Here is an 18,397-nt window from a genome sequence, read left to right as displayed (position 1 = left end):
TAATATTCTAAATATTATGAATTCACTTCTCTAGCTCTAGAGTTAAAGTTAATAGAAAGAAGCACATAAATAATCATATTTTTAATATATTTTTTTATACAAAAAAACTCTCATTTTGGAATCATATATTAGTTTTTTTATTTCATTTTATAAATAATGGAACTTGTTTTTAGGGCTAATAATTGCTTGTTTGTAACTATCTTTTCAAAGGCGGCCAGCATATATATTTTATGTATTTACGGTACCAGTGGAAAACTAGCAGAAAATGTTGTTTATGTTCTATGCTTTTGACTCTCTCATTGGATATAGAAGTTGTCATCAATTTTACTAATAACTATCGTCTCACATATACATGACTACTTCCCATGTTAGATAAATAAATGCAAGCAGCACATTAATTAATATAATTTCTTGAAAATGAAAACTACTGCAAGCAAATGCAACTAGAAGATTAGGGGCTCGTTTGAAAGCTTCAAAAGCTACTTTTCTTTTTAATTTTTAATTTATAAAAAATAATAGTATTAATATTTGATATAATTTTTAAAATTAAATTATAATTTTCTAAAAAGTTATTTAGAAGCTTATAGAAAAATTAAAAAAAAAATAACTTAAAAAATAAAAACGTAAACTAAACTCAACCCTAAAACTCTAACGAGCTAAAGAGCAAAATTGAGCATTTATGATTTTAAATTTCAGTGGCGGCGAGCGTACCGTTATGCATGGTAGTTGGTATCATATACACACTACCTAAAAATGTTGTTAATCACTATCTCATTGGAAGTTGTGTTTAATTTTTACTAAACATATTATATACCTTGATGTTCATGATGACTAAGAGAAAAAGATAGATGATGAAAAAGGTCAAAAAGTTTAGAATAATTTATTTTTTGCTGAATTCCAAGTACTTAATTATTGGTCAAAGGAATGAAGATGTTTAATTAATTTTCTTTCTCACTATATATATTAACAAAATGAGAAATAATAATGTCTCGTAGTAGGAATTTAAATTCTTTAAAATTTGAATTTTATTTTAAAGAGTAAATTGTGATCTCTCATCATTGATTTCATAGGTATGACCAAAAATAAATATAAAAAAAACTATTTAAAAGTAGAAGATCACACTTTATTTTTTAAAGTGAAATTTAAATTTTAGAAGATCCATGCATTTTATTAATAAAATGGAAGTAGCTGTCCGGTAATATGCAAAGAAAAGAAAACAGGGGGCAGAAGTAGTAATGGTTCATTGTGATGAGTTTCATTAAATTGTTCATTAGTTGCAGGCCCAGCAAAAATTTCTTAGCTCCAATTTATAGAATATTCCAGTAGTAAGTGTGAAGGAGAAGAGAAATTAATTTTATATCAAAAAGAATAAAAAGAAATAAATGGTATATAAGGTGAAAGATCGTAAATTTATGAGAAATTGTATAGAACTTTTAGTTAGTTAATATTAATCTTTCTTAATTCTAACAACTTTTATATTTTGGAGAATTAAAATTTAAAATATACAATTTAGAATTTATAATTAATAAAATAAAATATTTTTTAGTCTTTAACGTTTAGTCTAAGATCTAATTTCATTCTTAATGTTTACAACTTTCTATTTTTATTCTAAACATTATATTTTGTCCCATTTTAGTTATTTAGTCAAAATTATTTTTTTTTTTCAGAAATATCTTTTTTTATTGTTATCTTTTTTTATTTTATTATTCTGTGACTTTCGTTCTCAAATCACTATAGCTACTATCACCATTATAATTACTATTTTTGTCGTTATTTGAAAAAAATTATAATAAAAAAAATGATGTTTTTAAAAGATTTTTTTNAAAATTAAAATAATATTTTATTTTAATTAATATTACTCTAAATTTATTAATATATTTTTTTGTATGCATTTTTTTTTGTTAGATCCAGGCCCAGAACCAAGGAAATGCGGGTCTAACCTGGTTCCGGACCCAAATTTCAAATTTCTTCTCCTTCGTTGCGTGTGTGCTGGGCGCTGCTCTAACACCTTCGAACTTCCAAGAGGACCTTCATCTGCCGCGAATATGTCACCGTCACCCGCTTCACCCGCTAGGCTGGTTCTTTCTCGTGCTCACATGACCTTCGCGACTGTCATTGGTTCCGCAATTGACGGTCTTTCCTTTGCTTCGCTTCTCTGGTTCCATTGCAGCTTCGGTGACACTTCCACACCACCGTTCGCGTCGCCGTCCACCCCGCCATCTGCCGGTTGCATTGATTTCTCTTGCCATCGCAGATGATTACCCCTTTCATCGCCGATTTGCTGCAACAGAGTCTTCCAGTACACCTCGCCGTTTGTTGTCGTGGTGTTCCACGACTGCTCTTGCTCTGTTGTGATACTGTGACTCTGCACGTCTTCTCCCTGATTGAGGTGCTGAAGCGAATTTTTCTGTCTTCTTCTGCTCCGCCATGCTGCCGTCTCTTCCCTCTTTAGGATTCTTGATATTTCTCCCGATGGATGCTGGTTCCAATCCTTGCTGAGTTTTTCCCTGAGCATGAGGATGGCCACAACGTGGGGCAATTGATTCCCTTCCCGAGGTATCCATGTCAATTCTCCACCAGAGACTTCCTGCTTCATCTCTACAATATCCATCAGAATCGGATTCACTTTCCCCAAGCTACCTTTCGATTTCAATGTTTGGATTTAAGGGTAAGCAGTCTAATTCTATCACAACATTGCTTAGTCCTAAATTACTTATTATGATCATTGAATTTGTTATAGCATTTGCTTCTGTCGCCAGTTCTAAACATGAAGCAATTATCTCTGCTGCTCCCAACAGAAGCTTTCCATCTGTGTCTCTGATCACAACCGCGGTTGCTGCCTCCCCTGTGCTTGCTCTGAATGCTGCGTCAACATTAGCTTTTAACCAACCCTTTGGCGGTGCTCTCCAGGTAATGTGCCTCACTCTATCTATGCTAATTCTGTGTCTGTTGATTATGTCTGATTGTATGGCTTTCCTGTATTCCTATTCTCCTGTTCTGGCTTTCATGATCGTCAACTTAGGATTCACCTCCTCTTTTTAGTATATTGCTCTATTTCGTGTCTTCCAAATCTCCCAGCATAAAACTGCAACTCTACTAATCATGATGTCTTGTTCTTTCCCTTCAATTTACTTTATCTTCAAAATGTTTTCTAAGAACCAATTTCCAAAAGATGAGACTGTCTCTTTTGTTGGAAGGCACTGATATTGCGCTCCAAACCAAGTAGCTCTAGTCCACGGGCATAGTAGAAGGGCGTGTTCAGTAGTTTCCTCCTCCTCATGACAAATATGACATATTGGTGTCTTAGTTAACTTCCTTTTGTGTAAATTAGAGTTTATTGGTACAACATTTTGAGAAGCTTTCCATAAAAATATTTTAACTTTTTGTGGTACTTGTAACTCCCATATACCTTTCCATAACTCTCTCCAGTCTGCTCTAATTATTGAGCTCGAAGGCTTTTGTTGTTGTTTTTCTGCCGACGCTTCCTTTCTTGCTATGTAATATCCCGATTTAATAGTGTACATGCCGTCCTGCTTATAAGGCCAGTATAACAAATCTTCCCTTTCCCTTAAGCTGACAGGTGTCTGAAAGATTTTTTGAATCATACTTTGGAAAATTCTGCTTCAATCTTAGCTCTATTCCATCCTTCTCCTCTAATTATTAGCTCACATACTCTCCTATTTATGCTGCTCGTCTTGTCACTACCTTTTGTCATGCCTGCAATCCAATTATCTTTTTCTATTACTATTTTTTCTCCATTTTCACACCCCATTTGCCATTTCTTCTAAAAAAATCTCTCCCAATTAAGAGGCTTCTCCACACCCGTGATGCTTGCCTTTGAACTTGCACATCCCAAAAGTTCGAGTTGAAAAAATATATAGATTTTAAAATTTTTACCGACAGTGCCTCTGGATCCTTAATCATCCTCCAAGCTTGCTTCGCTAGGTGGGCAATATTCTGACATTGGAAATCTTTAAATCATAATCCACATTCCAACTTGCACTTGCTAATGGTTTCCCAATCCTTCCAATGTATGCCTCGGTCTCTACTTGGTGCTGCCCACTAAAATCGGGCAATTCTTGCCGTTAGTCTTTGACAAAAATTATTGGAAAACATGATCACATTCATAGTGTATGTCGGGATAGCTTGTATCACTGACTTTATTAAAACCTCCTTCCCTGCTTAATTCAAAAGTTTTTCCTTCCATCCATCCATCTTGTTCATAACTTTCTCTTCTATCCATCCTAAAGCCTTGCTTTTTTATCTTCCCCACTGAGCTGGGAGACCTAAATACTTTCCTAGATTATCCCAATTTGACATTCCCAAAATTTTCTCTATGTTCACCCTTACTTGTATTGGAACCTGTCTTCCGTAGGTGATCCCTGATTTCTCCACATTAATCTTTTGACCTGATGCTTCCGTATATTCATTTAGTATAAGTATAATCTGGTATATTTTTTCTTGTTTTGCTTTTGCCAAATGATGCAATCATCTGCAAAAAGGAGACGAGTGAGAGTTGGAGTCCCTGGTCTGATTTTGAACCCCAAGATTCGATCATCTCTGTGTGCCTCTTCCCTGAGGATAGAGAAAACCTCAACAGCTAATATGAATAGGTATGGTGATAAAGGATCACCTTGTCTAAGTCCTATTTGCGGATACACCTTTTGTGCTAAGTTTTCATTCACTTTAAATCTATAATTTGCACTCTTAACACACGTCATCACCAATTGTACCCATTCTTTTTGGAACCCAAAAGCTAGAAGGACTTTTTCCAAAAAAAATCCCATTTCAAGCAGTCGTAGGCCTTATTCATGTCTAATTTGATTGCCAAATTTTCTAAAGCTTCTTTTTCTTTCTTTTCTAAACTGTGATAAGCTTCTTAAACTATAATTATGTTATCCCGAATTAGTCTTTCGCCCACAAAAGCACTCTGAATAGGTGAAATTAGCTTGTTGAGCCATTTTCTTAGCCTCGTGACCATGATTTTTGCAATAATTTTGTAAATGTAATTGTAACAGCTTATCGGTCTTAAATGATTAAGGTTCTCTGGTTGCTTGATTTTGGAATTAAGACCACATTAGTTTCTCCTATACTCTCTGGTAATCTTTTGTTCATGAAAAAATTCTTGACCACATCTCCAACTTCTTTGCTTATGTCATCCCAATGCTTTTGGAAGAAGAGTCCATTTAAACCATCAGGTCCCGGTGCTTTGAGAGTTCCCATACTAAAGGCAGCATCCCTTATCTCACTGTCCTTAATTTCTTCTATTAAATCATCATTTATTTCTTATGTGACCCTCTTTGAAATCTTGCTTATGCACCCTTGCCACTCTGATCTGATTGAAGTTTTAAATAGATTCTCAAAATACTCCTCAATCATCCTCATAATATCCCCTTCTTCACAAATCCAATTACCATCTTTATCTTTCAATCTTTCAATTCTGTTTCTATCTCGCCTCTGAATGGTAGTTGCATGAAAAAAAGAAGTATTTTTATCACCCCATCTGAGCCACTTCAGTCTTGCCCTTTGCCCCCAGAATTTTTCTTCTTGCTTCCAAAGATTAGCTATTCTTAATTTTATTTCAATAATCTGCTCCTGTTGTCTTTCTGATAGATCCGTAGCTTGTAGTTTCTACAATACAGTGCTTAGATTGGCAATCTTTTTTCCACTCTTGAGAATATTTTTTTGCTCCATTTCTTCAGCTCTTGTGTGCAGTTCTTTATTTTTTCTGCTAATTTCTATCACGCTTCTTGATTTTCTATTGGCTTGTTCCACCATCTTCTTACAATATCCCCACATTCTTCATGGTCCTCCCAGTATGCTTCATATTTGAAAAATCTGCTGCTCTTCTTCCTTGATTCTGGCGTTATAATAATAAGATTGTGATATGAACTTATAGCTGGTAAAGCGATCAGGATAGCATGTTGGAACATTCTTCTCCATTCCCAGTTTGCCATAGCTCGATCTATCCTTTCTCTTGTAATGAAACCATTTCTTGGGTTGCTGTACCATGTAAATCTTCCTCCTTTTAATCTAAATCCATGAGAACATAAACATCAATTAGTTTTCTAAATTCAATGATTTGGCTATTTGGTTTTGGGTAAAGGCAAAGTTTTTCTTCCTGGTTTAAAATATCATTGAAATCTCCAATAAAAACCTGAGGCTTTTGTTGGTCATCTTTTCTGAAAATGAGCTCACTCCATAGCTGCCTCCTTCTAGCAAAAATAAGGTCTCTATATACAAAATTATAATACCATTTATTTCTTTTTTTATCCTTAACCCGCATTAAAATAAAATTGATACTCCAGGAATATATGTTAATATCTAAATTTTCTTTCCAAAATAAGCAAAGACCTTCGGACAAACTTTGGAGTTCTATGCAAAACATTTTATCAAAATGAAGCTTCTTCCTAAGTTTGTTTACATACATTTTCTTTGCTCTTGTTTCCATTAAGAAGACAGTGGCTGGTTTAATCTGTTTGCACAGATTTGTTAATTCCGAAACTGTCGCGGGAGCCGCTAACCCGCGACAGTTCCAACTTATTATACTCATGGGTGAGGGTGGGGCATGATAAGGCCCGCCTCCTTAGCTTTCATGCCTTCCACAGTTTTTTTCATTCCTTGCGCATCTTGCACTCTCTGACCTTTACCTGAAATTGTTGGGACCGTTTTACTTTTCTTTCTCACTCCCTGAAATTGTGCCAAATTCTCCTCTTCTTCAGTTACATCTTCTATTTGTATCTGTACCTCTTCTTTCCTTTCTCTTTTTAGTCTTAAAGTATTACATAATCTTTGGGCCAAATCAATCTCATACTGGTATGTTACTGTCATAACTTGGTTGTTGTTGACTTTCTCCTCTTCATCATCTGCAAGTTCAACAATATAAAACCCTCCATCTTTAGCCTTATATATTTGTTTTCCATTTTTTTTCCTTTACGTCTTCCTGGCTGCAATGTCTCTGGAACTTCTCAACATAATCGAACTTGATTCTCTCTTGAATGCCTTATGTATTTATTCTTTCCAACTCCATTTGCTGCTCTTCCACTGCCTTCTCCCCTTGTTGCCCCTTCAGTAGCTGCCTAGGAATTAAATCATGCTCTTCCTCTTGTGGGCCATTTTCTAATAAAAATATGGTCTTGTTAATTTTTTGGGATGCATCAGCATGCTTGCTTAGTGACACTTTATCCTGCCTCTCAAGCCCATCTAGCTTTGCTTTATTTTTTGTGAAAGATCATCTACTTTTTTACCTCTGTCCAAGTATTCCTGCTCCTGTATACTTAAAGCTTTTTCCATGTGTGTTACTTACATGGGCTCAGCTTCTTTTTCGTTTGGTTTCAAAGTTTGAAAAGGGCCTTGTGAACCTGGCCCAATCCCCTTCTCATTAATCCCTTTCTCACTCTCCCCCTCTATTAATAATATCTCATTAATCTTTTTTGTTTCTTCCTTCACATTCTGACCATCACACTTTTCAAGACATTGTGTATCTTCTCCCCTGTTCATTTCTTCTATCTCGATCTGTTGTTTGAACCTTCTAGTTGCATGTAGGTTTATTTCTGTGTCTCTAGCTTTTACAGTATCTACCTGCTTTTGGATAGGCCTGCTTTTTCTTCCTCCTTCCGTTATTCACTCTCTATTCCATGTATTTTTTCCACGCGCCACCCATAAAATCGGTTCTGAAGTTTTAATTCCGTTGTCTTTTTGCCTGATTCCAGCTTTTTCAGCTAATGAAGAAATTGACCTGAGTTCTGGAGCTAAAAGATCTGACCCATATCTTGGTAAGTTTGAGTTGTGAATAGCCATGGCCTTCTCCTCTCTGCAGTTTCTCCTATCATGACCTATCCTTCTACAATTATAGCAATAATAATATAACCTCTCATATTTAAATGACACTCAAGAATAGCTGCCATTACTTCTTTTGTACAAAAAATCCTATTTTCAATTGCTCCAGCGCATTCACCTCCACTCTGACTCTCAGAAAGTTTCTAAGCAGGTTTCCATCAACATAAGGATCTTCAACTTCTAATAGTTTTTCCAAAGAAACTCCTATCTTTTCAGCATTACTTTTGTTCAACTTTTTCAAGGGCAAGGCATGAACTTGGACCCAGATAGCAATAGAGTTATAACATACCTCTTTGAATGAAAGCTCTGGCCTCCACCATTGCAAGCTAAGCATATGTACGTCCACCCTCCATAGTCTTTTTCCGTAAATTCTTATGGTATCTTCTTCATGCTTGAAGTTGAACAAATATGTATTTGCGCCCATGCTTGAGATAATCAAATTTTAGGGGTCTCTCCATATTCTCTTGATTGATTTTTCCACAGTGACCTTGTTTACATTCTTTTTTGTCAAAATTCTTTCAATCAGCTTCTTTCTAATTTGATGTTCACCGAGATCTTGGTCTCCATCAAGGTGAAAAATTTCTCCACTCAATACTGCCATGAACTTGAAATGTTGACTAGCTAAACTTAGAATTTAGACTCAGAAATTTGTAATTATTTTGGTTGATGATGTTATGATTTTCTCTTTTTTCTTTAACAGAGTTCCGTTGTCGAAGATAAACAATGTCCCTATCGAAGTAGTTGCTCTAGTTATTTAGAGAAATCAACTCTCCCTCCGAGAGAAAATACCTTTCGTGGAGATCTATGCGCCAACCACCCTAAACAACGTTGACAATAAGAGGTGGTATGCATATGTTAGAGTCTATCCTTTGTTTGACGTTACTTTTTTATTTTTTTGGTCTTGGATGTTATTTAATTTTTGTGGTGTACTTCTATAATGTCTCTTCAGTAGTCGAGGCTCCCCGGAGGCCCAACATGAATAACTATATGGTTTAAATTTCGTGTAAGGCTGCGGAAAAGAACAAGTGCTTGCTCATTCAAGCAAACACATATTTCCAGCCCAAAAACAAAACAAAAAATAGACAACGTTTTGATACCTCCAAAATCATTGCTAAATGTAATAGCAAAGAGGCAAAAGTGAGAGATTAAGAAAAATCGAGAGTGACAAATTAAAAAATTAGAGAAAATCGTAGCCACAAATTAAATCTGGTTGAATGAGAAACCGTGGAAAAAAAAAAACAAGAAAAAAACAAGAAAACGAAAAAGTAAATAACGTGGTTTTGGGATAACTTACTTGATATTCGGCTCAATTTCAAATGTGAAATCTAATATACTAATTAAATATTCCTTTTTTTCTTTGGAACCATGCACAATTCTACGCACGCGGAAATTTATTGAAATCATAAAGTCTCACTTTCCTAGTTTCCTTAATTAGCTTCTCAGAACTTTCATTTTTGCTAACAAAGTCATATTTGCTAGTCTAAATAAATTGCTTACATATATTATTACATTTGCTTTGCTTCCAGTAACTTTTATCGTGTCAATCATGGATTTTTGAAAAATTAATTAGAATTTTGCTAATTTGTGTCTTAAGAATATAAGTTAAGTATATTATAAAATATATTACAGAATTTAATATTTTTACGTTTTCAATGCAATGAATATATTAAAAATATTAAAAATAATTATCATTATATTTTTAAAATTGAGTTAAATTCAATTAATTAATAAGTACCTTGCATTTGTTTATCTAACATGTGAAATAGTGATATATAGTTTAGAACGAAGATGTTTAATAAAATTGATCACAAACTTCTATATATCTAATGGGATAGTCTATCTAGAGTGTTGGGATGAATTGAATAGATCTTTAAGTATAAATTTTGATACGTCTAAACTGTAAAAATTATTATAGGGATAATAATTTAGACACATAATTAACGTAAAAAAAATCGAATAAAAATCATAGGTCAAAGTTTAAAAAGAAAATTTACTATATTCAAAATAATCACACAGTATAATTTATACCACATTTTCTGGTACAAAAAATTGTATACAGTGTTTTCTAATAAAATACTACAATAATGACTAAAAAATAATAGGGATGATAGTAAAAAAATATCTTTGAAGTATAAATAAGGAAAAGTCTAGGAGGCAGTAATCTTATTGAATTTTGGCCAGCATGTAACCAGCAGAGGAAGGTGAGCCATTGGATGAAATTTCACATCAATCTCACACCATCAAATCATCATTGATGGCTAATTGATAGCTAATAATCACAAAAATTGCTGCCCCTTAGCATTGCTCTATAAATAATTCACACCACATACACAATCCTTGTCATTTATAGAAGCGATGGTCAACTTTGTTCCGAAATTGTTATTGTATACTTTTCAATTTTTAAACACGGCAAGGGACTCTGCAAACATCAATTACTTGTCATGTATACTTTTAAACATCAATTTTCACTAGTATTCACCTGGAGACCTGGTACCATCTAGATTTATATGTTTGCCGACTTTGAAAAGTTCTGAGCATGCAAGATCATGAATGTAATTAACTTTACAACAATGACTATGCCTCTATATCTATCTATCTATATAAACCTACTTAGATCATGGTTAATACAAACATCATAGGATAATATGGATGGTTTAATGTTTTTGTTGGTGCTGTCTTTGAGTAGTGTTCTTATTATCCAAACAAGTGAGGCTCAGATATGCTTACCCAAGAAACATGCATCCTTATTCATATTTGGGGATTCATTATTTGACATTGGAAACAACAATTATATCAATACAACAACTTCATATCAGGCAAATTACCCTCCCTATGGAGAAACCCTTTTCAAGTATCCAAGTGGAAGATTCTCTGATGGACGTATGATTCCAGATATCATTGGTGAGATCTCTCATTATTAACTGATTTTTATTGTTTTACATGAATGATTTGAGTAATTAGGAGTTAATTATTATTGATGTGTAGCTGAGCTTGCAAAGTTGCCTCTGCTTCCACCATATTTTCATCCTGGAAACCCTGATTTTACCTATGGAGTCAATTTTGCATCTGGAGGCTCTGGTGCTCTGCTTCAAACTGCTCAAGGATATGTAATAACTTCATACTCCCATAAATAAATAATATAACTTTTTAAGGATACTTCTGTTATATAGAAGTTAACTTTATTTTGATATATTTTTCTAAATGAGATATATTTTTGTCTCTAATGTTCGTGATTTTTTAAAAATATTTTTAATATTTTTTATTTAATTTTGTCGGTAACAACAATATTAAAATAATATATAAAATTAATTAGTGACTGATTTTTTTAAATTTTTTATATTCTAATATCTTGACTTGTAAATTAAATTTTTAAACAAAGAATTATAGAATGTAAAGGTACAAGTGGTGATATGGACCATATACCATGCATATGATTGGAATAGAACATTATATTGATCAAGCTAAGGTTTTTAATTAATTTATTTGTTGACATATATATAGGTGATAGACCTTCACACTCAGGTGAAATATTTCAAAAATGTAAAGAAAATATTAAGGGAGAAAATAGGAGAAGAAGAAGCAGAGGAACTTCTCAAAAGATCTGTGTACTTTCTGAGTGTTGGAAGCAATGATTATGGTGAACTTTTGAATGTTACAAACTCCACTGTGAGCCTATTGCCGGTTGATAAACAACAATTTGTTGGTTTTGTCATTGGAAACCTTACAAATGCCATTAAAGTATGTAAACATATATTTTCAATATTGCTAGGTAGATATATCTTTAATTATAAACTTGTTTATAATTCTAAACTTTATTTAATGTTTAGGAAATTTATGAGCAAGGTGGACGAAAGTTTGGTTTTTTAAATGTGGGTCCTATAGGGTGTTCTCCAAGCATAAGGATTCTGAAAAACAATGGAAGCACATGCTTTGATGAGATTTCAGCAGTTGCAAGGTTACATAATATTGAACTTTCAAAGATGACTCTGAAGCTTAAGAAACAGCTCAATGGATTCAAATATTCAGTCCATGATTTCTATTCTTCACTTTCTCAAGTTGTCACATATCCTTCGAAATATGGTATTATTATTCATCCATGCAGTTCTTTTAATTTGATTCAATAATAATGCACAATAATTATTAAAAACATTTCAATTTTTAAACTATTTTCTAATAATACTTTTTTTTATTGAGAATTAATGACGATTAAAAATATCTTATCGAAATAACAATTTCTAGTCACAGTCAAAATTGCTTGTTTTTTTTTAATACGAGGGTGTGCTAGTAGTTGGATAAGTCAGAATTAGCTTAATTACTAAGCAAATTCACTAATTCAGCCACATGTGCATAATGCCAAAATCCTAAAATATCATGATTATCTATTAGTATATGTCATGTCATTAATTATGTTGGAAACGGAAAAAAAAAAGATTTGGAAAAGAAGATATGTATTTTTTAAGTGTCAATATAATACAAGGTATAATTTATTAACTCATAGGTATATATTAGTTAAGTAAAAAAAAATAATAAAAAGATATCTATCAAGTTAAATTTTGTCGTAAAATTATTTTTTTTAAAATTAAAAAAAATATTTTTGAATTTATGTAAATTTTTTGTATAAATTTTTTTATATTATTTTTTTAAAAAAATGACAAAGATCAAATTCTAACTCTTTCAGTTTTATAAATTTTATTCAAACACGAATTGAAGTATCTAAACATACTATTGTAATTAACATTTAAATAATGTAACAAATTGAAATGCATGTTGGAATTGAATTGAAGGTTTCAAAGGAGGGAGTGGAGGATGCTGTGGAAGTGGACCATACAGAGGAGAAGACACGTGTGGTGGAAACAAAGGGATCAAAGAATATGAATTATGTCAGAATCCAAATGACTATGTTTTCTTTGACTCCCATCATCCTTCCGATAAAGCTTGCGAGCATTTTGCTCACCTCATATGGAATGGCAACTACACTTTCAATAAGCCTTACAATCTCAGCAAACTCTTTCAACTCTAATCTCAATAATAATAATAATAATTTTCAATATATATATATATATATCATTATTTGCTTTACCAAGTTATTTTGTTATTCTTGTCTTTTGGTTGATTAAATAAAATGTACGTATAATTCTACGTGTACACTAAAATCAGCTATCAGTATAAAATACATATTAAAATATAAATATACATTAAAAATAAATTAAACTACATATATATTTATAAACAAATATATTGGTAGCTGATTTTAGTATACAAATAACATTTTTGAATTCGGAATTATTTATCCGCTATATACATACATATGTTTTGTGTGCTGTTTAACCACTGTAATTGCATGTACTGAATGAAAAAAAACGGTTATGGCTTTTATGGAACAATGCAATTTATCACCTCCTTTTAATCCTTGGTCTCATAATATGTGTTTGTGTGCTGTTTAACCCATGCCCAAAATGCATAGACTTCCATTTAGTGATTCTGATTCAGTTTACTCTCAACCTCTTGAGCTTGTGTTTGTTTTTGTCTAGGGGCGCCAAAAAATTTTTTAAGCAATTTATGGAGACTCAAACAGGCTTTAAATTCAAGGCACTGCAATCAAATCATGGTCTTTAAATTCACTTTTTTTTTTAATCTTTGTGAGGGTTAAATTATCAAAAGTAAAAGTTGTTTCACATTTCATTTCTTTTAAATTTTTGCAAAAGTTGAATTATCGAAAGTAACAGTTACTTCACAGGACTGAATAAAGACTTAGAGCGTAAAATTTGAAGACGACTTGAATTTGTTATAATATAAGGATGACTCAATAATAATTTTTAACTTTGCTCTGATATCATATAAGAAATTAAGTCGGCTTAACTTATCTCAAAAGCGAGCTTGTCTTCCACTTATAAGAATTATTTGGCTTTTAATTTTAAATAATGTGAGACTTAATACTTTTTAACTATCACATCCCTGCCTTAAGAACTTTGGGAAGAAACATTTATCACGTATGTTTTTCTAATTAATAGACTTCTTACTAACGTTCTTGAATCAATAATTTATTATTTATCCTTGCAACTTCAACTACTAGTCTATCTAATTCTATTCCTATAAGAGATTAGGAGATTGGTTGTGGTTTTATTAGTTAGTTGGTTAGTGATAATAGTTATCCTCTGTAACTATATTCTGTTATATATATATATATATATATATATGTCATTTGAGTTATAAGATATGTTATAAAAGTATTATCTTTATTTAAAATATAGCCAAATAAATAAATCATATTTTTATACAAAATATGTTTATAAATTTTTTTTAACATTTTTATTTAAATAATTCCCATGCAATAAACCTGGCCATAAGCCATGTCGAAATTTGTGTGGCACAATTAGAAGAAGAATATGTTCCATTATTCTTTGGAGATTCATGTTTGATGTTGGGAACAACAGTTACATTAATACCACAACAGACATATGGGATGGCAACTACACTTTCAATAGCCCTGCAATCTCAACCAACTCTTTCAATTCTAATAATCTTCTACCTTCATTAATTGGTTTAATAATTACCAACTTATTCTATTATTATCGTCTTTTCATTAATTAAATAAAATGTATGTGCAATTCGGGATCATTGATCTGAATGGCATATGCTGTAGATGTTTCATATTTTTATACTATATATGAATCTATCTTATGATCCATTTCTTTTAGTTTTATATAATGTGTTTAAAATTTTAAGAACATGGATTGAAGATTAAATGCAATAGCTGAATATAAAATTTATACAAAGATGTACCGTATTTAAAGCATACTAATGAAATAAATTATTGATGATTTATTATCTATTTTAATGGGTGTAAGATTTATGGGTCACACTTTCAATTTAGCTTATTAACGTCTCACTAATTGATAGGATTTATAAATGATAATTTTTTTGGTCTTATTTGATTTTAATTTGTCTGATAATCTTGCTGATTGTATAGATGTTCATCATTACAATATGTATGTTCTTTTGGCATAAATTTTGTATTGCTGATATATCATTTTTTTTCTTTAGAATTTTGGAATGTATCTTTATTATCCTATATTCTAACTTGCATTATTAGTTATTAGTTATTACTCTAGTAAAAAAACATTAAAAAAATAGTTAACTTATTAATAAGTTATCTTTTTTAATTTAAACTATTCACATAAAATATAATAAATAAAGAATTGAGATTTGTTAAATTAACAAGGAGTACAATATTTCCTATTTAATAAAAAATGTTTAAAAATATTCTTTTAAGATCCGTACTCCTTACTTCATGGAGATATTATTTAAAAATAGTGACCGCCACATGACAATGAAATTATGCATTGCTTGAAAAATTAAGAAAATTTTGGAAGATCCATCAATGCAGATCTTGAAAAGAACATATTAGTTTTTTTTGTGTTCCGAGTAAAATTCCATAAAATACTGTCCGACAACAATACAAGTGCTGCTGAAAATTTGTTGACACAACATCCGCTCATTCGGAATGCTGTTGTTAATAGATTGTTTGTCGGGCACTGTCGGCATAATGATTAGAAAAAAGTTAACTATTACTCTCAAGAAATCAAACAACCATCTTAACACAGTAAGCTCCACCACAAGTTCTACCAAAAAGAACTTCATAAGTTCGTCAATAAAATAGTAATTTTTCTAGAGTAATAAAACAAAATTCATAACAGCAAATTCAACCAGTCATATAATAATAATAATAATAATAATAATAATAATAATAATAATAATAATAAATTTATTGGTTAATTACACTAAAGAGACATCTTAACTTGTAAATTTAATGTTAGTTATAATTAATTATAGTAAAAGTACATTAAGAGTACATATGGAGTACATAAGGTATAATTATTATAGGATTGATAACAATACTCTCTTAAGATACAATAAAATCTATAAATTTCTTACTTAACACTAATAAAAAATTTTCAACTCTCTTGAACAAGGATTTAAAAATGTACATTTTTAATTATTTGTAAGTCACTTTTTAAATAGTGGGTTATATATATAACCTTTAAAATCTGTACTCCCTATTTCATGGAGACATTATCCGAAAACAGCCACATAATAATGAGATTATACATTACTTGAAAAATTGAGAAAATTTAAAAAGAATCCATCAATGCAGACATCTCAACTTGAATAGAACATATCAATTACTTTTTTTGTCTTCCGAGTAAAATTTCATAAAAAAACTCTCTGACAATGAGATAGGTGCTGAAAATTCGTTGACACAACATCCGCTCATTGAGAATGAGTATGTTGTATACGATAGTGAAGTGTTTCATACACTTCTTGATCGTAGTAGCGGATCCGTCTGGCTTTTTCTTTATATGAAGAAAGGATGATTAGAAAAAAGCTGAATATTACTCCTAAAAAATTAAACAACCATATTATCAAAGTGAGTTCCACTACAAGTTCTACCAATAAGAACTTGATAAATTCGTCAACACAATAGTAATTCTTTTGGAGTAATAAAACAAAATTCATAATAGATTGTTTGTCGGGCACTGTCGGCATATTTTTCTTCATACGAAGAAAGAATGATTAGAAAAAAGTTAATTATTACTCCCAAGAAATCAAACAATCATCTTAACACAGTAAGCTCTACCACAAGTTCTACCAAAAAGAACTTCATAAATTCATCAACAAAATAGTAATTTTTCTAGAGTAATAAAACAAAATTCATAACAGTAAATTCAACCAGCCATATAATAATAATAATAATAATAATAATAATAATAATAATAATAAATTGTTGGTTAATTACACTAGAGAAAAATCTTAACTTGTAAATTTAATGTTAGTTATAATTAATTATAGTAAAAGTACATTAAGAGTACATATGGAGTACATAAGGTATAATTATTATAGGATTGATAACAATACTCTCTTAAGATACAATAAAATCTATAAATTTCTTACTTAACACTAATAAAAAATTTTCAACTCTCTTGAACAAGGATTTAAAAATGCACATTTTTAATTATTTGTAAGTCACTTTTTAAATAGTGGGTTATATATATAATCTTTAAAATTTGTACTCCCTATTTCATGGAGACATTATCCGAAAACAGCCACATAATAATGAGATTATATATTACTTGAAAAATTGAGATAATTTTTAAAGAATACATCAATGCAGACATCTCATCTTGAATAGAACATATCAATTCTTTTTTTGTCTTTCGAGTAAAATTTAAAAAAAAAAAAACTCTCTAACAATGAGATAGGTGCTGAAAATTCGTTGACACAACATCCGCTCATTGAGAATGAGTACGTTGTATACGATAATGAAGTGTTTCATACACTTCTTGATAGTAGTAGCGGATCTTTCTAGCTTTTTCTTTATATGGAGAAAGGATGATTAGAAAAAAGCTGAATATTACTCCTAAAAAATCAAACAACCATATTATCAAAGTGAGCTTCACTACAAGTTCTACTAATAAGAACTTGATAAATTCGTCAACACAATAGTAATTCTTCTGAAGTAATAAAACAAAATTCATAATAGATTGTTTGTCGGGCATCGGCATATTTTTCTTTATATGAAGAAAGAATGATTAGAAAAAAGTTAACTATTACTCCCAAAAAAATCAAACAACCATCTTAACACAGTAAGCTCCACCACAAGTTCTACCAAAAAGAACTTCATAAGTTCATCAACAAAATAATAATTTTTCTAAAGTAATAAAACAAAATTCATAACAGCAAATTCAACCAGTCATATCATAATAATAATAATAATAATAATAATAATAATAATAATAATAATAAATTTGTTGGTTAATTACACTAGAGAGAAATCTTAACTTGAAAATTTAATGTTAGTTATAATTAATTATAGTAAAAGTACACTAAGAGTACATATGGAGTACATAAGGTATAATTATTATAGGATTGATAACAATACTCTCTTAAGATACAATAAAATCTATAAATTTCTTACTTAACACTAATAAAAAATTTTCAACTCTCTTGAACAAGGATTTAAAAATGCACATTTTTAATTATTTGTAAGTCACAATGGGTTATATATATAACCTTTAAAATCTGTACTCCCTATTTCATGGAGACATTATCCGAAAACAGCTACATAACAATGAGATTATACATTACTTGAAAAATTGAGATAATTTTAAAAGAATACGTCAATACAGATATCTCATCTTAAATAGAACATATCAATTCTTTTTTTATCTTCCGAGTAAAATTTCAAAAAAAATTCTCTGACAATGAGAAATGTGCTGAAAATTCGTTGACACAACATCCGCTCATTGAGAATGAGTATGTTCTATTCGATAGTGAAGTGTTTCATACACTTCTTGATCGTAGTAGCGGATTTGTCTGGCTTTTTCTTTATATGAAGAAAGAATGATTAGAAAAAAGTTAACTATTACTCCCAAGAAATCAAACAATCATCTTAACACAGTAAGCTCTACCACAAGTTCTACAAAAAAAGAACTTCATAAGTTCGTCAACAAAATAGTAATTTTTCTAGAGTAATAAAACAAAATTCATAACAGCAAAT

At 30.9% G+C, this 18,397-nt stretch overlaps 1 protein-coding gene across 1 annotated transcript; it reads left to right on the top strand.

Moving 5' to 3' along the window:
- Positions 1–10,324: 10,324 nt before the first annotated feature.
- LOC107473193 (GDSL esterase/lipase 5-like) lies at positions 10,325–12,859 on the top strand. The gene is made up of 5 exons (XM_016092743.3): positions 10,325–10,740; positions 10,825–10,946; positions 11,341–11,577; positions 11,667–11,919; positions 12,624–12,859. Exons 1-5 carry the CDS (start codon positions 10,485–10,487, stop codon positions 12,857–12,859), a joined length of 1,104 nt encoding a protein of 367 aa, XP_015948229.1. The 5' UTR covers positions 10,325–10,484.
- Positions 12,860–18,397: the final 5,538 nt, after the last annotated feature.

This window comes from Arachis duranensis, chromosome 2 (genome assembly GCF_000817695.3).
Source record: "Arachis duranensis cultivar V14167 chromosome 2, aradu.V14167.gnm2.J7QH, whole genome shotgun sequence".
In the NCBI taxonomy this organism is placed as follows: domain Eukaryota; kingdom Viridiplantae; phylum Streptophyta; class Magnoliopsida; order Fabales; family Fabaceae; genus Arachis; species Arachis duranensis.
This window is presented reverse-complemented; position numbering and strand designations above follow the sequence as displayed.